Source organism: Panicum virgatum, chromosome 1N (genome assembly GCF_016808335.1).
Source record: "Panicum virgatum strain AP13 chromosome 1N, P.virgatum_v5, whole genome shotgun sequence".
NCBI classification, from domain to species: domain Eukaryota; kingdom Viridiplantae; phylum Streptophyta; class Magnoliopsida; order Poales; family Poaceae; genus Panicum; species Panicum virgatum.
Genome location: NC_053145.1, coordinates 45,981,643 through 46,000,479, shown reverse-complemented (window position 1 = coordinate 46,000,479; position 18,837 = coordinate 45,981,643). Strand labels below are relative to the sequence as shown.

Below are 18,837 nucleotides of genomic sequence, written 5' to 3'. Positions count from 1 at the left end.
CTTCCTTCCTGGGTCCTAATACTCAGCAGTGAAGTTCGTCATCAACGTCTGCTCTAGCTTCGCCAGAATCACATGCTGATGTGGCAATCAGGAGGCAATCATCATACACACTAACCCAACACTTAATTACTGAACATGAGTTTCCAAACCCCAGCAGTTCATCTCACACTACGATGACAGCAGTTAGCCTGCTAACACATCACCACTAGCTAGCACCATGTCTATTACAACAACAGCATCGCACCATGAAACAAGTACAACAGCCGGCGTATGCACCGGTCCACTACAGGTGAAGCGGTTATCGACACCGCTTCACCGTTTCCTAATGATTCTAAACACGAACTGTCAACAGGGAGCACGTCCCGTCCCCAGGCCTCGTCATTCCCGGCTCCGCTTGCTGCTGCAGCTGGGGCACTTGTACTGCTTGATGTGCTCTGCCTTGGCTGGGGTGATGCGGACGCACTTGCCGTGGAACCACTTCTCACAGACGTCACAGCAGATCCAGAACTCGCCGTTTGCATAGCTCTCCCCACAGGAGCCACAAAGGTATGCCTGGTCCTCCTCTTCCACGTCCTCCCGGCCACTGTCCTCCTCCTCTTTTGGGTGAGCCGGCTTCGCAGGCTTGCTGTTAGAGTTGGTCTGTTTTGATGGCTGAAAGAGAAGGTGAACAAATGAGCTGAGAGGTTGCCTTGACAACATTAGCAAGATGTAATGCATCTGGCAACATATACTTGCTTTTAAGCCGCAAATATTTACTTACTTTAGAGTTAGACTTGCTGCTTTTGCTGCTGCCGTTGGGGGCTTTTGATTGCTTTTTAGCAACCCCAGTCACAACTTCATAAACAGTGGGCAGGTTATTAATCATGGTGAAGAGCCTTCTCCTGAAATTCAAATTTCAATAATTGATTATCATCTCCGATTCTCAGTTAACTATCTAATATTTTTAGATAAACAGGGAAAAAAAATCCAAACTATTGATACAGTATCAAGAACCAAATACATGAATCCTAAACAACTGCAAGATAAATAGGCAATACTATGCAAATTCAATTTGAAACCTTAATGAACTAAAACTGTCAGACCACTATCATTTAATTTAGTAAAGAAAAAGTTTATAGAGTAAGGTAATTATTTCAAATGTTGTGAAAATCTCCAAATGAATGTCCAGTAACTGGCTAAATTGTTTTCGTAAAAAGAACCAACTATTTTTTCTGACAAGGAGGAGAAAGGCCATCTTGACCGAAAGAAAGTGGCAGGTAGATAACTACAAACATAAATGGAAAGAAATTGGGACCACCTAATTAAGGGACCCCATCGCTCACCTAAAAATGGGTCATCCCACTAATGCGCCAATATAATGGCTGAGAGCCCACTGATCGCAGCCTTAAATGCTCATCCTAGCTCTCAACTCTCTGATTCCATACATCATCTCCTAATACAACATACCACACTCCCACAGAGCCCACCAATTGACTGATCCCTCTCCATCTCCACTACACAATCTCCATGACAGCAACTGGTGCCTCCGCATCTCTCCTGCTAGTGACTAGAGTACTAGACTAGACCCTCTCCTTTTCTCTGGTTTTTGTTTTGGCTAAGAACCATGTGTTTTGGGGGAAAAAAAGAGGAAAAATTACGAAAATAAATCTGTGATGAAAAACATCTGCATTACAGAGAGTCCATAGTGCAATAAAAAAACCATCAACATGAAAAGGTGATACAACCCCAGTGTAGACCTGTACGGTGAAATTAAAAAGAAAGAAGGAACTAAACACAAACCTGGCATCTTTATCGAATCCAAAGCGAGCCCCAAAGTAGAATGCAACAGACAGTAGCCACGCATCACTATGAACTGCTACCAGAGACAACCAATCTTTTTCGATCATTCCATCACGGGCAAAGTTTATCCCCAGTGCTGGTTCTGGAAGTTCAGGAGGTACTTCCTCAGCTGGCAGAGTGACCTCCCAAGTCTCATTTGGCAACCCATAAAGGCACAAGTTCTCTTTCTCTGGCATAAGAGGAGCAACTTTATATCAACAAGACAAAATGAAGGAAATGTAATCTGATGCGTCAAATTCAGTACTTGTGTGTTTCTGAACATCAGTAGACGGCGGAGCAAGGAATGCTATTTCAAGTGTTAGTTAAGTAAAATGTGGATGTGGCCAAAATGACTAGATGCCACTTTAATCATATTTGTTTGTTTTCCACGAATATACATCAGCATTAGTTATGGATAGTGGGCAATATTAGGCCAGTCAACATTGATATCAGTATCTGACTTTTATCTTGTCTCCACTTCTTTCTACAATTTGGAATCCCTTCTACTAACACAAGCTCCTTCTCATTCCTTTTTCACCCACAGTAGGGCAACCTGGAAAAATCAGGTTAAATAACCCCCACATGATGTATCAAGTGAAAGGGGCTACATTGATTTGATTAGATTTTATAGTTTGAACCAGATTTCAAATCTCATGGTAATGACATCTATCTGAAGTTTGAACAAATAGGTTCATGGTAATTAACAAGTAACATGACATAATCAGATTGGTATTCAATCGAGGCTGCACTTCCAGTACATAGAGACATACTCCAACTGTCCAATACAAGTTAAATGATTTAAGTGTTCCGTCAATTGACACTGTCCTGTGATTGATCATAGTCTCCTCTATTCTGTAACGTGCATGATTTGTTACGTCCCTGCAAAGTGTTATGCATGTAAACAGAAATGCAAACAAACGCAGCTTGAGCATCACTGGACTTTAAATTACCCAAACACTTTCTTTAACTGAGGTAATCGAATCGACTTAAGTTTCTCTAACTTAAGGACTTAAATTTAGGAAAGGACGCAACGAAATTACCAAATAGCGCGAACCAATTGCACCATAAAACTTACATACCTGACATAACTCAGGGCTGAACAGACCAACTAATCGAGCTTAAGAATCCAACGAAGCCCTAAACGGCAGCCGGATCGAGCTCCATAAACGACCGCGGGATCGCTGCGCGATGAGAGGCACAGCCTAACTCGAACATACGAGCAGCACAGGCGGAGGGAAAAAAAAAGCAACCAAGTCGGGAACCCGCCTCACCTGGGTCGCACATTTGGTAGAACTTCTCCACATCTGCGCACACCACAGAGAGCAGCTACAGCATCAGCGAAGCATCCGCGAACCCATAGCACAAGAGGAGGAAGCTAGGAAAAAAAGCGCGGGGGGCTAGCTGACCCGTGGTGAGCGCCTTGACGATGCCGGCGCGGCGCGCGCGGAAGTCGCGGAAGACGTCCTCGGGGGAGCGCGTGTGGTAGTGCACGGCCGCAGGGCCGCCTCCGTCGCCGTCCATCGCCGGCCACCGCCTCCCTCGGCTAGGGTTTGCGGGGGAAGCGAGGGTAGTGGTGGTGGTGGTGGACTGGTAGTGGAGGGAGCAGGGGAGAGGATTACAGAGAGCCGCAGCAAGCAAAACCACGGCGAAGGATGCGATGAGGGAACGGGAGGATTTCGTACCCATCTTGGAAAATCGGAAACCACGAGGGGGTGGCTCGGAAAGTTTCCACTTCGCTTTCGGGTGTGTTTAGACGAAAAAACTCCCAAAATCCAAACTTTTCATCACATCTCCATCACATCGAAATATTAAATATAGCAAATGACTTATGTATGTAATACTAAATGTAGGTAAATAAAAAAACTAATTGCATAGTTTTGATGTACGTTGCGAGACAAATCTTTTGAGCCTAGTTAGGTCATGGTACGACAATATTTATCACAAATAAATAAAAAATGCCACAATATACTACAGTGTCCGATGTGATTTTTTTCTTTCGGGATCTAAACACAGCCTTCATGCAAGGGAGTAAAGGTAGTGGGCACACCAGCTGGGCTCGGCTTTCGGCGCAACTCCAGGAGGGAGCGAGCGCGCGAGGCCAGGGCGCCAGGCCTAGACAGCAGTGAGTCAGGGGCCCACCTGCCAAGAGGAAGTGACGTAGTTGGGCCGGGCTTTTCTCCGCTAACCTTGGCTGGGCCGGATCACCGACGAGCCCATTTCGAGTTGCCTTCCGTGGTCCACTTCGCCTTGCGGTTGCGGGTGTTCTTCCTCCGCTCCTTTCCCGTCGCCTCACTCCCGAAGCAAAGCGAAGCAGCTAGCCAGTCAATCGTGAGTTCGTGACTGAAAATGGCGGAGGAGGTGGAAGCGACGGCGGGGCGGCCGAGGCTGTACTCGTACTGGCGCAGCTCGTGCTCCCACCGCGCCCGCATCGCCCTCAATCTCAAAGGTCCGTGCCGCTCGGCCACCGCTCAATCAGGCCACCGTTCATTTGGATGGATTTGGGAAATTGGGACGTTGGTTGGGTCGGATTGGGTTGAACCGGCGTGCGCTTGTTCTTGAACGCTGTGTCTGTGTGCAGGCGTGGACTACGAGTACAAGGCGGTGAACCTCCTCAAGGGCGAGCAGTCTGATCCAGGTGGGTTGGTACTACTCGTACAGCCGTGCGCTACGATTGCTTGGATACGAGTGTTAGGTAGCTGGGATAGTTTTTTTTTTGAGACCAAAGGAAGAATTGTATTATATCAAAGTTGAGTATATCATCAAGATACACGCAACACTCTCAAAGTACTCACACACTACTAAGTAGCTCCAATTCTCAATCCCAAACCTGCGTAAAAAATCAAATAGAAGGCCACACAGGCATACGCTCAGCAAGCAGGCTGAGAACAAGTGCCTGAAGAACGGCGACCAACATCCCTGTAGGTTGGAATGAGCACAATCTTCTTCTTCCTTCTTGCGTCTTTCTTTTTCCTCTTTCTGCCACCGATGAAGAAGAAAGACTGATCCCAATCTATCCGATCCAAGACTGATTGACATCAGCCCGGAGGACAGACTTATTCTCACAAGCCATTCACCGTGGTTGGATCTAACCACGACAAAATGGAGAAGTGGCTGGAGAAAATTATTCCACGATGACGGCACCATCCCCGCCTCGATGACGCCATCCGGAAACCTAATTCTCTATGTCGTCGCTCCAAGCAAGTTGCCGACACTGTAGATGCCGCCACCTCCTTCATCGGAGCCGCCATGGAGAGACCCAAGCCACCCTATCTCTTCACCGTTGCCGGAGAGGAGAAGGAGGAAACAAATCTCCCATACCATGAAACGCGGCATGAAGAAACCCTAACCCTAATCTAAACTTGATCTATTAAAAAACTATTGAAAGAGATGGATCCCCACTCCCTCCCGCCTCCGGCGTGATGCCAGAGGTGGGAAGGGAGGGGGACCAAACGGTGGAGGAGGCGAGATCCGGTGGCGGGCAGGAGGGGGGCGCCGCCCGTGTCGCCCTCGGGGCGACGCGGGGGCAGAGCGAGCCTAATCCGCCAGCACGCGCGGTTATTTGGCAACCAAGCTACACCTGCGGAGGTAGCTGGGATAGTTCGTGCGATTTCTCCTGTGCTGTTTGCTCACCTTCGTTTACGAGTGTTGTTTGGCTGTGTTGACACGCCTTGACGGGCTTTGGAAGTGCATAGTCAGGTTGGGAACGGGCCGGGTCGACCCATTGGGTAATTGGCCCGACCCACGAGAGCAAGGCTCCATCGAAGCCGGAGCCTGTTGACCCAATGGGCCAAGTGGGTCGACCCAAAACATAACACATAGAAGAGAGATAGGTATGGAATCGAGCGAGCTAGCTGCGGCACCTGCGGTGGCATCTCGACGCGTCTCTTTACCCTTCGGTGGCGATGACTACGCGTGTCGTGCTCCCCTCCAGTGGTCGTCACCTCAAGAAAGCTTCTTCCGTCTCTGTTCTTTCCTCTCCATTGGTTGGTCTAGGTTTTGTTCTAGGATATCTTCCCCGTCAGGTGCAGCAATATCTGCTGCCTGCTTCTTTACTCGGTCAAGCCACGATGGACTAGTATATAGGCCGTTCTTTTACTGAACAAAGAGTATAGCTTTGTGGGGACTTTTTTTAATACTTTTTGAGACCCCAACTTATGTAATTCTGTGTGCTGCTTTGTTACACTGCTACCAAAAAGATCAGCTTGCACTTGCTAACAAGATTATATTGTGTTTTGTTCCCCCTTGCATGAAAAAGATCTACATGTCACCTGGATTTTTTGATTCTGCGGCAAGTACATTTCCCTCTATTTCTACACACAGCCCTCTATTTTTCTATGCATGTTACCATCGTTTCCCACATTACAGTTCAGTGTAGAATGGGCCAACCCGTTATACCCGTTGGGCCATCAAGGTCACATGCAAATCATGGTTTGGGTCGGCCCGTGGCCTCAGAAATTGGCCCTGAGGCCATAGGGCCAGGGCCAAGGCCAAGTCCGGGCCGGCCCATTCCCAACCTGAGTGCATAGCAGGACAGCCTTAGTTTGCTCGGTGTTATTCGGAATATGTGACCGCTGCCCTGCATAACTGACAGCAAAAATTTGGAAGCGCGCATAGCTTATCCTCCATCTCGGCTAGTCATACGGGACAGCTTTAATTTTCTAGCACTTTGGGTGGAACAAAGATGGTTGCAATCAGATTGTGCAGGGAGTCATGTTTGGACAGTCACTAATAGGTTGGTATTTGTGGGAAACAGAATTCCTGAAGCTGAATCCTATGAAGTTTGTCCCTGCGCTGGTTGATGGTGATGCAATAATTGGTGACTCTTATGCAATAGCATTGGCAAGTATCGAGATATTAGCATTTGTCAACCCAATTTCGGTTATCACGTGAGTGAAATCGTTTCTTTGTGGCTATGCAGTATTTGGAGGACAAGTACCCCGACCCTCCTCTTTTGCCTCAAGACCCTAAAAAGAAGGCTTTGAATCACCAGGTGATAGGTTCTCCCCGCATTTGCTCATGATTGCAGCCACATTTTATTCTTTATCAATTAAATATAGAAGTACCATCTGTGGGGGAATTGCATTTTGGCATTATGCAAAATTTTAGGTTCTCCACCCCTTTGCTCATGATTGCAGCCTCATGTTATTCTTAATCAATTAAATATAGAAGTGCCATCTGTGGGGGAATTGCATTTTGGCATTATGCAATATTGTTCGGACATATACAGTTAAGCGGACTGTTATGCAATCTGTTCGCTAGTTGCTTTTTTGGGCGGCTTCTTGGATGCTTCTACCTAAACCCATTAAATAGTTGCACCCTGTCATCCACAGCTTCATCATTTGAGGTAAAACCACAAAATAAGTAGCACAACAAAAGTGGTACCAAAGGACTAACTCATTAGCATAGTACATATGCAGATATGTTTTAAATACTATTCACTGTGAGCCTACATGTGGGGCTATGGCCACATGTTAGTGATGCAATTGGTGGTATTTTCCAACCTATTAGCGGTGGACAATCTTACTAAAAAAGGAAAGAGCTGTAAATGAAAATTGCCTATTTTGAAGTGGCATGACTGCTGACAATGAGCTTGTGGAAACACAGACCAGAGCTCTTCTTTAGGTCTGGCGGTATATAAAGCTGGGCTACCACGCACTTGAATTTCGTTGTGGCCTGTGCAGCACATGTATGGTAAGGATTCAACAGATGATCTAATCAAGTAAGAGACAAAGAGTAGAAATGCTATAGATAATGCTCAAGTATAACAATTACAGTTCGAATTGGTGGAGTACATGCATGCGTGTGCAATTTGCAACTCCATCAGTTTTTCTGCATGGCAAGGCTGTCATCGAGCATATGCATATCAAACTATGTGCTATGGCACAGGCAGGTCCAGCACGAAATCATATAGTGAAAGGTGCCAATGTGTAACCAAAATCTAGAGTAATTTGTACTGTATGTTAAACAAAATCTAGAGTAATTTGTACTGTATGTTTGCCTTTTTCTTTTGTTCTGTTTTGTTTCTTAGTCACCAATTCATCATTCTTTTTTTTTGAAACGAAACCAATTCATCATTCTTAATGTGTACTTTACTATCTTTCTGTGGCAGATTGCGAACATTGTAAGCTCTGGTATTCAACCTCTCCATAATCTCTCAGTGTTGGTAAGTGTACCGTACATTACTTCTTGGTATATAAGGTCCAACATGTAGAAATAGATCGATTGACATGCCCGAGTAGAGTTTTATACTGAAATAAGATTCATATTTGCATTGTGCAATTGTGCAATTTGTTTTCTGCAGATTAATTCTATATCGAGAAAACTTGTTTTCGATGAACTAAAATATACTGTGCAGCTTGTTTATAGGACCAAATTTAAACTATCATCACTTGAGTTGTTGCTTATTTCTATCAGAGGTTCATTGAGCAAAAAGTTGGTGCCGGAGAGAGTGTCTTGTGGACCCAACAACAAATCGAGAGAGGTTTCACAGGTTGTCTTCACAAACATAGCCATTAATTACTGATTGAAGTAACTACTACTTTTACTGCATTACTTTCATCAAGTAAAGTTTGCTTGAGGAAATGTTGCTTGCCTTGCAGTTCAGTTGTACTTGTATTTCATCATTGTATAAACTAAACATAGTTCTTTTAGTTCAGTTATGAAACATATTGTCGTTAGCATTCTTATGTTTCCACATCACCGCACTTGTTTGCTATTCTGAAGTGTGCTTTTTTCCCTATCACTTTTGTGGCTATTTGCTATTCTGAAATGTGCTTACTTTCCTTAATGGTTTAGCAATTGAAAACCTGATACAACTAAAAGACTGTGCTGGGAAGTATGCAACAGGAGATGAAGTCCAACTGGTATGTTTGCTTCCCTGAGATTTGTCACCATTTTTTTGGTTAGGTTCTTTTCCCGTTGTGGTGAATTTTCCCCCAGACCCCGCACAGTGCGGGAAGCCTACGGCACTGGGTACGCCCTTTAGTGGTATTACCTAGGTGTTCCATTGGCAATATAACCCTTGTTTAGTGATGTGTGCGTGAAGAAACAGAATTAAACACTGAACCATCAGCTAATTCTTGTTATTTTTAGACAACTAGTCTTTTAAAGTTTTGAGTAAGTTTTATATGCCAGTGTTTATTCGTTGCTAAAACTAAAGAAGGTATGGTTATCATCTCCAAATGAACATTAGTGTAAGGTCTTTAAAATCTATTTTATTCTCATGGTGTACAAGTCTTCTCTGGAATTTAATAGATTTCCTAATAAAATGTTAATGCAATGATACAATACAAATTGCAACTGGTCCTTGGTCAACTAAGAAGGCTAGTGTTCTTTTTCAAGCCATCAAAGATAACCCATTATAATGCAGAACTAAATCCACAATCTGTTGGTTTTCAAGCCAGTTCCAGTATTTGGCGACTCGGCCTTATGTTTGGTAGGGGAGTGTAACACTACAGCTCAACCAGTATAGACCAGCTGTCGGTTGATTCGTGTGCTTGTGTATTCTTCTTGTCATGCAGGCAGATGTATTCCTCGCTCCCCAGATTTATGCAGCCATCGAGCGCACTAAAATCGACATGGTACTGGCGTACTGCCTTTCTACTTTCGTGTTATCGGAATGATGTAATTCGCTGCGCAGTTTATTTCAGTCGAAGAAGTAATGTAACATGCTGATGTGCCTTGACTGCAGTCGAATTACCCCACCCTTGCGAGGCTCCACGCAGAGTACATGGCGCACCCTGCATTCCAAGCAGCGCTCCCTGGTCAGCAACCGGACGCCCCTCCCTCCACATAGGAACTGCGGTGTTGTTGCCTCGTCAGCCTTGTATATTGCTCATCTTGCTGAATATAGATTTGGAGTTGTTACTTGCTCGCTGAACGCTGATTTTACTCTGTAATAGGAATAAGCACAGAATTTCCTGTGCACGGGGCAAATAATTTTCTGGTTTTAAAAAACTACTGGAATAGAGTGGTCTCTGGCCTTGTTCAGGACTTGAGGTAGGCATCTCATGTAGGGTTTGTTCAGCTGTAAAATTTTCCATGGATACACAAATTGAGTCCAGTGATTAGTGAAATTACGAACGCAAATAATGATCAGACTTGAATTAGAAAACAAAACCCAAAGCATTCGCTCTGTAAAGTGCAAAAACGCTTACAGTGATTGATAAGAGCATCTCCAGCCGGCCTCTCAAAATGAGGTCCTATTTTTTCAATTTAGGATCCGGCCTGCAATATATAGAGGCCCAAATTCGGACCCAACTCTAGCCGGGCTCTCAAATCCCGGCCTGTAAATCAGCGGGACCCACTGTCAGTGACAGAGCGAATCCTTCTCGCCTCTGCCGTCGAGTCCGTTCGTGGAGCCGCCGCTCCCGCAGCCCCACGTGCCCGCCGCCGTCGTGTCCACCGCATCCTCGCCGGCCGTGCGCGGGCCGTAGCACCCTCGCACGCCGCGCCTCGCGCCTGCCGCCCCGCGTGCGCCTTGCCGCCGTCCACCGCGCACGACGGGCCCTGCGCCCCGCGGTGATGGCCGGCACGGCGTCGTGCTCCAGGTCGGCCAGGTCCCAGGACACCGGCATCTTGAGATCCCAATCCATGAACGGCAGGCGGCGGCCGCGGCGGGTGTGAGGCGGTGAAGAAGCGGCCGGAGCAGAGCGTGGCGTTCCACGAGCTATTCGGCTTCGCGGACCCGCTCGACTGGCTGCTCATGGCGGCCGGGAGCGCCGGCGCCGTGGTGCACGGCGCCGCCATGCCCGTCTTCTTCCTCCTCTTCGGCGAGCTCGTCAACGGCTTCGGCAAGAATCAGCACAATCTCCGCCGCATGACGGACGAGGCGTCCAAGGCACGTACCCGTTCCAGCCTCGCTTGCTGTTTGATTTCTTGCTGTCGCCGCCGCCGCCATGAGTGAATACTGATTCTTACGCCTCCAATTCATCTGTGCGCTCCAGTACTCGCTCTACTTCGTCTACCTCGGCCTGGTCGTCTGCGCCTCCTCGTACCTGGGTGGGTATCTCAACCTGCACGCACGGCCCCTCCGCGCCCGCTCTCGCCGGCGCTGCGGCATTTATCCTGTTCTTATCCTGTGCTCTGTTTCCGCGCAGAGATCGCGTGCTGGATGTACACGGGCGAGCGCCAGGTGAGCGCGCTGCGGCGGCGCTACCTGGAGGCCGTGCTGCGGCAGGACGTGGGCTTCTTCGACACCGACGCGTTGAAGGCGGACGTCTGCAAGCGGGGCGGAGGTGGAGGCGGAGGCGCGGCGGCCGGCGCGCCTGCGGGGCGGCGCGTGGGAGGCGGGCCGGCGGGTGGGGTGGTGGCAAGAAGAGTGCTAATTTGAGAGCCCATCTAAAATAGGAGTCTATTTAAAAAGTCTGTAAGAATTTATTTTCTTTCTAAACTCTGAAAATTTAAAATAAAAGCTCAAATAGGGACTTAGGCTGGAGTCTAAGCGAAAATTTAAACCCGCACAGCCGCTCCCGAGTAAACGAACCCGTCGAACCCCGACGGCACGGGCACCCGCCTCCACGGAGCGCCGCCGGCTTCCATCACCCACGCGGAGTGCCTGCTGCCCTCCGCCGCGTCGGCCACCGTGCCGAACACGAACAACGCGGCGCCGTTGCCGTTGCCGACGCCGGCCGCTTTCACGCACGCCTCCATGCCCGGCGGCCCATCGGCCACCTCCCTCCACGCGCGCGCGGCGCCGTCCCACTCGCGCACGCCGCCCTTACCGGCCCCGACGGCCCACACCTTCCCCCCCACCGAGGCCAGGCACGTCTCGCCCGTGTCGGGGACCACCTCGCCCTCGTCGGTCCAGGCGCCGCCCGTGGCGGCGTAGCGCTCGGCGGTCCTCCTGAACGCGCCCTGGGCCTCGGTCGGGTAGCCGCTTGCCGCGAGGACGCCGCCCGGGGCCACGACGAGCTGCGGCTCGTCGCGCTCCTCGGACATGTCCGGGAGCGCGCGCCAGGCGTCGGCCGCGGCGCTGTACGCGAGAGCGGAGCGGAGCGCGTTCTTGGACTCGTCGTGGCCGCCGGCGACGTAGACGTTGCCGTCGCCGCCGGCGCACCCGAAGAAGCTCCGGTTGTCCGGCATCTGCCGGCCGCGCCGCCACGTGCCGGCGGGGACGTCCAGCACGCGGATGTCGTTGGTCGGGCGGAGCGTGTCCGGTTCCCAGCCCCCTACGACGGCGACGTGGCGCCCGTCGCCGGCGGCCGCGCACTGCGCGAACAGCGGCACGGGTTGCCACGCCTCGCCCGGCCCCTCCACGCGCCGCCACTCGCCAGTGGTGAGGTTCGCCGCCGTCAGCGCGCACTCCGGCGTCGATCCCTTCCCGTCGCCGGCCGCGGGCGCGGCCTGGACGAGGAACACGACGTCCTCCGCCGCCCCGGCGGCACTCCGGCGCCGCCGGAACTCCGCGGACCCGACGGCGCCGCGCCACCCGCGGCACACGCGGCGCGTGCTCCGGTGCGACCGGCTGGGCACCCTCGCCAGGCACTCAATGGCCACGTCGTCCGGCAGCCCCGGGATGAGCTCCCCCAGCTCCAGCCTGGGGCCCTCTTCCTCTGCTCCCATCGCCATGGCACGTTCTTGCTGCTTGTCCTTGGAATCGTAGAAGAAGCTTGCTCGCGCAGTGGCTGCGTACACGTCTTCAACCTCATGCTTGACGGCGCCCATGGAGTGATGGAGAACGCCAGTGCAGTGCAGTGCACGCGGCTTCTTGTTTCTTCTGATGTGGTGGTGGCGGTGTGATGCAAGGGGTTTTGGCGGGTTTAAGTAGAGGGAGGGTGACAGAGAGAGGACAAATTTGGATTAGCATTTGATGAGTGCTAGGTACTGTAAAATCAACACCTTTCCCTGGATAGTAGAATAATAACAACTTTTCAAAAGAGAGGGAAATAAAATTGGGGAGTGAGATATTTTAGGAGCATGAGTTTGATCCATAAAATTGCATTTCCAATCACATTTGACTGATGATATTTTTACTCAAATTGGTTGAAGATATTTTTAGATGGGACTAGGGTCATTCCTTCATGCCCATGCTCTTTCCCCCAAATTGGATGTTGGTTGCCTGTTTCACCATTCTCTTTTCATGTCCCATGTTGACGGACGGAGCATACCAAGATTGTTTTAATCATGTGCCCATCAAGATGTGTAATGGGGCCATTTATGGCCTAAACTGCATGCTTAGGTGTTGTGTATTCATAAACTGGTGCATAGACCATGGAAATGAACTTGCTAAAATCGCTGTGCAATACCAGTACATACTTTCAAATTTGGCAAAACAAGGCAAAACAATTTTGATATTGATGCACTAAGTTTTTGTAGAAACCAAGGGAAGGTAGTTGTTATGTAACAACTGTTTTAGGTGCTAAATGTATTGTACAGACTTACCATGATACACTTACTCTATTTAAATTTTATAAAATAGAAGATTATATGGCACTCATGACTTTGACAAAAAAAATCTTTAAGACACATCTTTGTTGACTGAAACCTGGTCGCAGTAGCGAGTAGGGATTCAGCCACGTCAACAAAAAATCATTCACCGTCAGATTAAAATCTCATCTTTGTTGACTGAAACCTGGTCGCAGTAGCGAGTAGGGATTCAGCCACGTCAACAAAAAATCATTCACCGTCAGATTAAAATCTCATGGTAAAATACATTCTGCCCATTTACTGTTCTAGACTCTTCTCCTATCTGCTGATGGCATCCGGCCCGGTTGACAATAACTGATAAGATGCTTGTCAGAGAAAAGCTAGAAAAAGAGTCTGTTCATCTGAAAATGCACAAAGATGCAATACGCAAAGGTGCAATATTCCACCTCTCTCTATTGGATTTGAGTACTTAAAATTATTTTGGAATTCGACAAACTTGTGCTAAAATAAGATAGATCATGGGCAACCTCTTTTAGTTGGGTTCAGCTCAAAACCTGAGCTAAATTTGAATTAAAAATCTCTAAAAATAAGATGCTTTTCCATACACTAACGGGGATTCATTTATATCTTCACTTCAATAAAATAGTCTTCCGGCTGCCGAATCATCTACACGGCCTAAAAGAAGATGAATTCACTATAAAAGATTTGTCCAAGCTTATTTCTGCGCCTAAACTACTTGCAGCAACGACCAACACCACCGGAAGGAGTGACAATTACCAACCCAACTGATAAGATGGTTAGTGTAAAGAAAAAGAATTTCTCATGCATCTTATATTCAACCTATATCCACGTATCAAACCTTCAAAGTGCAGCTAGAAATCAGTTTGAAATCGATTTGCAAGGTAATATTTTTTTTACACCTTTTCAATACATCTCATCAACGCTTTCCAACCTGTTTCATACAGGTCTTCATACTCAACAGTCAACATTTCGAAGTCTCGCAGAAGGGCTATTTAGCGCGGCAACGCCGTGCGTTATTCTAGTTCAATCAACTGCAAAAGCCAGAAGTGCTAAAAATAAAGAAAATTTTACATGGGATGTGTATGTGGGAGTAGGGGTAGAAAGACATCGCTCCGGGTAAGATAATCATGTTGGGAACAATGACCTCTGCAGATTTAATTTCTTACAAAATAACAATGAACCTATTCATGTAGGATTTTCATCGGAAAAAAGTGATCCAGCAGTTGGCCTAGAAATGCTTTGTCTCATGTTTGCAAAATGTGTTGTGAAAGAAGTATGTTTATTACAGAAGTTGACCTATTTATGCAAAATGTTTGCAAAGTAGTCGATAACAAATATCTGTTGCTGGCTTTGTTGGTGTTGGAAGGTCTCCTGGTACCAGAAAGACCCTTCTGTTGCTAGTGATGATGGATAGGAAAATGATTCGGACGCTGTTATCCTGCTTACACTACCATGTTCAGTTTGGGTAAGGACGCTATGATTCTCTTCGTGATATGAAAATGACACATGGGACTCAGGAACACACATCTTATTGGTGACCTTTTGTAAATCGACACATGGATCAACAATCTCCGGGTGGTGCAAACAAATTCCTGCAACTTATCGATTCCCACCTGACGCCATTCGATTGAAGAATTAAGACAAGAGCATGGTTGTTACCAAGAGATTCCCTGTTGCTGGGTAAACTCACCGACTGGTAACTGTCATCAGCTTGACACCTGTTGGAGGTAGCGAAGGCTTCTTGAAAAATATCAGCCAGAGCTGAGTGGAGGGGCTGAGGCGAGCAGAGCAGAGCAGAGCAGAGCATCATGGCTTGCGTTCCGCCGAAGCGAAGCAGAGCAGCATGCGCCACCCCGAACCGGGTCCGGACCAGAACGACGCAGGCGTGGGTTCTAGAAGCAAATCAGTGGCAGTGGAGCCCGCCTCCGGCCTCCCAATGGAGATGGCTCCTCGAATCACTTCTCTCTCTTTTTTACGATGCTTTTGCTCTCCTGTTGCCTTGATCATGCCAGAAAAAAAAAACAAGTTTGCTATCTTGATCATGTCAAAACTTAGTACGTGATGCTTGTTTTCTGCCTTGATCACTCGTTATTCGTTAAAGGCAAACAGATTGTCTTGGTACTGCCAACATGTCTTGTCCTGTTCTCATCCGTCATTCCCTCTTTTCTAATAATCTAATAGCGCGACGATTGAGTCGGATTCTATCTGGCTAGGATACCATCACAACACAAAAGTCGCCAATCTCTGATCGCCCTGCTAGATCAGGGCTGCATCCGATCCGAAGCTAACGGTGGTTCAGAGAGCCCGCACTCTGACGAAACACAAGTTGACATGCATCAATCACCCCGATGATTGCATCAGCCTCCTCCACGAAGCAACGCCGTCATCTCGCACCCGCGGAACTCAGATATTTCTCATGCAGTAATAACCCGCCACGCATGGCCAGATCACAGAGAGAGAGAGAGAGAGAGAGAGAGAGAGAGAGAGAGAGAGAGAGAGAGAGAGGAGAGACACAGGAGCATCGCGTCCATGTCAAACGCCACTTGGCCAGATTACTGTCCACGCATGATTAATCCATCTGCTCGCTTTCCGTTCTTGATGCTCCCGGCCGGGGCCCTCCGTCCAAGTGGCGCCGACCTCGCTCGAGGAGGAGGAGGAGGAGCTAGCGGCGAAGATGACGAGGCCCAACTGGGGCCACACTGGTTGCAGTGTAAAGGTGTCTCGAAAGGCATGGCTCCGATTGTCTCGCACTTGCTCGATTGATCATGGAGAGGTGGTGCGTAGCACATGCCTATGCGGCTATGCTTGAACCTGTAAAGCCTTCTAGAAGCCGTCGCTGTAGCAACGGTGTGTGCGTGTGTACACCTCTACCTAGCGCCTGGCCTCGGCTGCTGGTGGCCACCTTTTCCTCTTGCAAATCCGGCACCTTCTTGCCATGTTTCTCTTGCATCCGTCTGTAGGCGCCAGTTCTGCGGTTGGAATGCATGCTACTGAAGTTTAGAGGGTTAAACAAAAATAATATACTCCAGCAGACCCTCTATTGGATCTTCTATTTTTTTTGAAAGGTCTCCAAATTCCCTCCTTCACCCTATATTTTTAGAGGGTCTATAGAGAACTCTCTATTATAACTTTGAATTGAAACCTATTGCTGGAGTTGAAGCACTCCAACGTACCCTCTACTAGATCCTTTACTTTCGGAAGGTCTTCAAATTTCCTCTTCGACCCTCTATTTTTAGGAGACCCCTAAAAAATATATGCAGCTCCGATTTAGCATTTAGAGAATCTGATTTAAAAATTGCTGCTGGAATTGCTCTTCGAAACCAAAGCAAAATGCTAATTACTGTAAGTGGTATTTCTCTCTCAGATAGTTGAATTATAGGCTAGAATAGATAGAGGTATTACGTAGTAGCAAAGAAATGCGGTACAAGCTAGGGTTTTCAAATGCTCGCCTGCATCTTAATCTTTTATGGTTTTTAATACTCATAAGTTATAAGTTATAATGTGTTTTAAATAGCTTCGGTTGCAACTTGCACACAGGTGTGGTAAAGAGCCTTAAAATTTGATTTAGATTATCTAAGAGGTGGGCTCTAAAAAGGATTGGACTCTAATTTTATATAATTTTAAACTAAAAATATATAAAAATCAATATGCATTGTAAAGAAAGTACTAGAACCATGGCTAATTACCACTCCTACTGAAGGGCAAGGCAACCCCTTTAGTTGCAGAGATGGAAATATAATAATATATACACATGGTTTGCAGCTTTACTTATTAGACACAAGACAACAGGAAATGACCTTGACTAGTTGACCTGGACTCGCTCCGCGTGACCAGATTGCTGTACTGCTGCTAGACCTTGACTCCTGCTGCTCTATCCACACCACAAGCTAATAATATGAGGATGAGTCAGTCATCTCATCGCGCTCTGTTTGTTTTTATCTGAGCTCGATCGGCGAAGCAGTCATGGCTGCTTGTTGCTTCAAAAAAGAAAAAGAACAAAGAAGCAGTCATGGCTTGATTCCCGACGACGACTTGACCTGGAGTCAATCTATCCATGGCGGTCGCCGTGCAGTCCGGAGCACGCCCGGCAAGAGGGGTCGCTGCTTTTGATTTGCCCCCGGAGCACACGGCCGTGTGCTCCCTGCTCCGTCCAGTGGTCCACAGGATCGGAGACGACCGCGACTCCGGCCGAGTCGTGCTCGTCCTGCCGGGGTTCTCCGGGTTAGTGTGAAAGCATTTAGGCCGGTAAATGCAGTGACGATGTTTGTGACTGACGTATGTTTTGTAGCGATTATTTTTTAACCGTTAAAGTCGCAAATGAAAGGAGACCTCTCAAAATCAACATTCAAAGTCATGGACTCAAATTCACAAGATTAAGGATCTTTCTAAACTCAAATGTCACAAGAAGATGAATGACACTTGATTTAGTATAGATGTTATAGCTTTGAGTTAGTGACCGTACCATTAAGGGGGTTCGAAGCTAATAGCTTGATCATCCAAAGAGTTGGTCTTAGATTTCATGCACACTTGCTCAGGACCAGCTCAAGACATGCATAGAACTCAAAAAAACAGAAAGAATTGACGTTCAAACCAACCCCGAGTCAGAAATCAGAAATAGCAAAACTTCAGTCGGTTCGGATTATTCGAAGCAAAGGGGTCGGATAAACACTCTAAAAAACCCGGATTATCCGACCCTATTTAATATATGTTGGATTTTGAGTGCTAGCATTACTCAGAGAGCATATTTCAGGGTCTGAAAATTGCTAGTGGGTTCGGATTATCCGACGTGGTCAAATGAGAGCATCGGACAATTGGTCGGGTGATTCTGCAGCTGGTTTTTTCACCCTGCTGATCCGGATGATCCGACGTGGGCTTCATATAGCGTCGGAGTAAGTAATTGTCCGGGTGAATGATCAGTGAACGTTGGATGGAATTCAAATTCACAATGGCACCAAATGATCCGAGCTCTTGATCATACAAGCGTCAGACAAACACACCCGATGAATGAGAATGACACTTGATTTAGTATAGATGTTATAGCTTTGAGTTAGTGACCGTACCATTAAGGGGGTTCGAAGCTAATAGCTTGATCATCCAAAGAGTTGGTCTTAGATTTCATGCACACTTGCTCAGGACCAGCTCAAGACATGCCATAGAACTCAAAAAAACAGAAAGAATTGACGTTCAAACCAACCCCGAGTCAGAAATCAGAAATAGCAAAACTTCAGTCGGTTCGGATTATTCGAAGCAAAGGGGTCGGATAAACACTCTAAAAAACCCGGATTATCCGACCCTATTTAATATATGTTGGATTTTGAGTGCTAGCATTACTCAGAGAGCATATTTTCAGGGTCTGAAAATTGCTAGTGGGTTCGGATTATCCGACGTGGTCAAATGAGAGCATCGGACAATTGGTCGGGTGATTCTGCAGCTGGTTTTTCACCCTGCTGATCCGGATGATCCGACGTGGGCTTCATATAGCGTCGGAGTAATTGTCCGGGTGAATGATCAGTGAACGTTGGATGGAATTCAAATTCACAATGGCACCAAATGATCCGAGCTCTTGATCATACAAGCGTCAGACAAACACACCCGATGAATGACATCAACAAAGATTTAAACCTTAACGGC

The 18,837-nt window shown here is 47.5% G+C and overlaps 3 protein-coding genes across 5 annotated transcripts; 1 reads left to right on the top strand and 2 right to left on the bottom strand.

Annotated features, from left to right (window-relative positions):
- Window positions 1-104: 104 nt before the first annotated feature.
- On the bottom strand, window positions 105-3,448 carry LOC120656112 (PHD finger protein ALFIN-LIKE 7-like). Of its 2 annotated transcripts, XM_039934131.1 has the most exons (5): window positions 3,225-3,448; window positions 3,090-3,122; window positions 1,780-2,008; window positions 761-881; window positions 105-651 (listed from the first exon to the last, which is right to left on the bottom strand). In XM_039934131.1, exons 1-5 carry the CDS (start codon window positions 3,337-3,339, stop codon window positions 379-381), a joined length of 771 nt encoding a protein of 256 aa, XP_039790065.1. In that variant the 5' UTR covers window positions 3,340-3,448; the 3' UTR covers window positions 105-378. The 2 variants fall into 2 exon arrangements, with proteins under 2 accessions (XP_039790065.1, XP_039790066.1); XM_039934132.1 differs by lacking the exons at window positions 3,090-3,122; window positions 3,225-3,448 and adding an exon at window positions 2,898-3,070.
- A 599-nt stretch (window positions 3,449-4,047) lies between these two features.
- On the top strand, window positions 4,048-9,893 carry LOC120656113 (glutathione S-transferase Z1-like). 2 transcript variants are annotated; one of them, XM_039934133.1, is made up of 9 exons: window positions 4,048-4,264; window positions 4,397-4,453; window positions 6,572-6,657; window positions 6,737-6,808; window positions 7,928-7,981; window positions 8,233-8,308; window positions 8,614-8,681; window positions 9,339-9,398; window positions 9,509-9,893. In XM_039934133.1, exons 1-9 carry the CDS (start codon window positions 4,165-4,167, stop codon window positions 9,611-9,613), a joined length of 678 nt encoding a protein of 225 aa, XP_039790067.1. In that variant the 5' UTR covers window positions 4,048-4,164; the 3' UTR covers window positions 9,614-9,893. The 2 variants fall into 2 exon arrangements, with proteins under 2 accessions (XP_039790067.1, XP_039790068.1); XM_039934134.1 differs by lacking the exon at window positions 4,397-4,453 and having other exon boundaries at window positions 4,067-4,264.
- Window positions 9,894-11,174: 1,281 nt separating this feature from the next.
- Window positions 11,175-13,225, bottom strand: LOC120656111 (F-box/kelch-repeat protein SKIP20-like). The gene has a single exon (XM_039934130.1). It carries the CDS (start codon window positions 12,481-12,483, stop codon window positions 11,269-11,271), a length of 1,215 nt encoding a protein of 404 aa, XP_039790064.1. The 5' UTR covers window positions 12,484-13,225; the 3' UTR covers window positions 11,175-11,268.
- Between the last annotated feature and the right edge of the window lie 5,612 nt (window positions 13,226-18,837).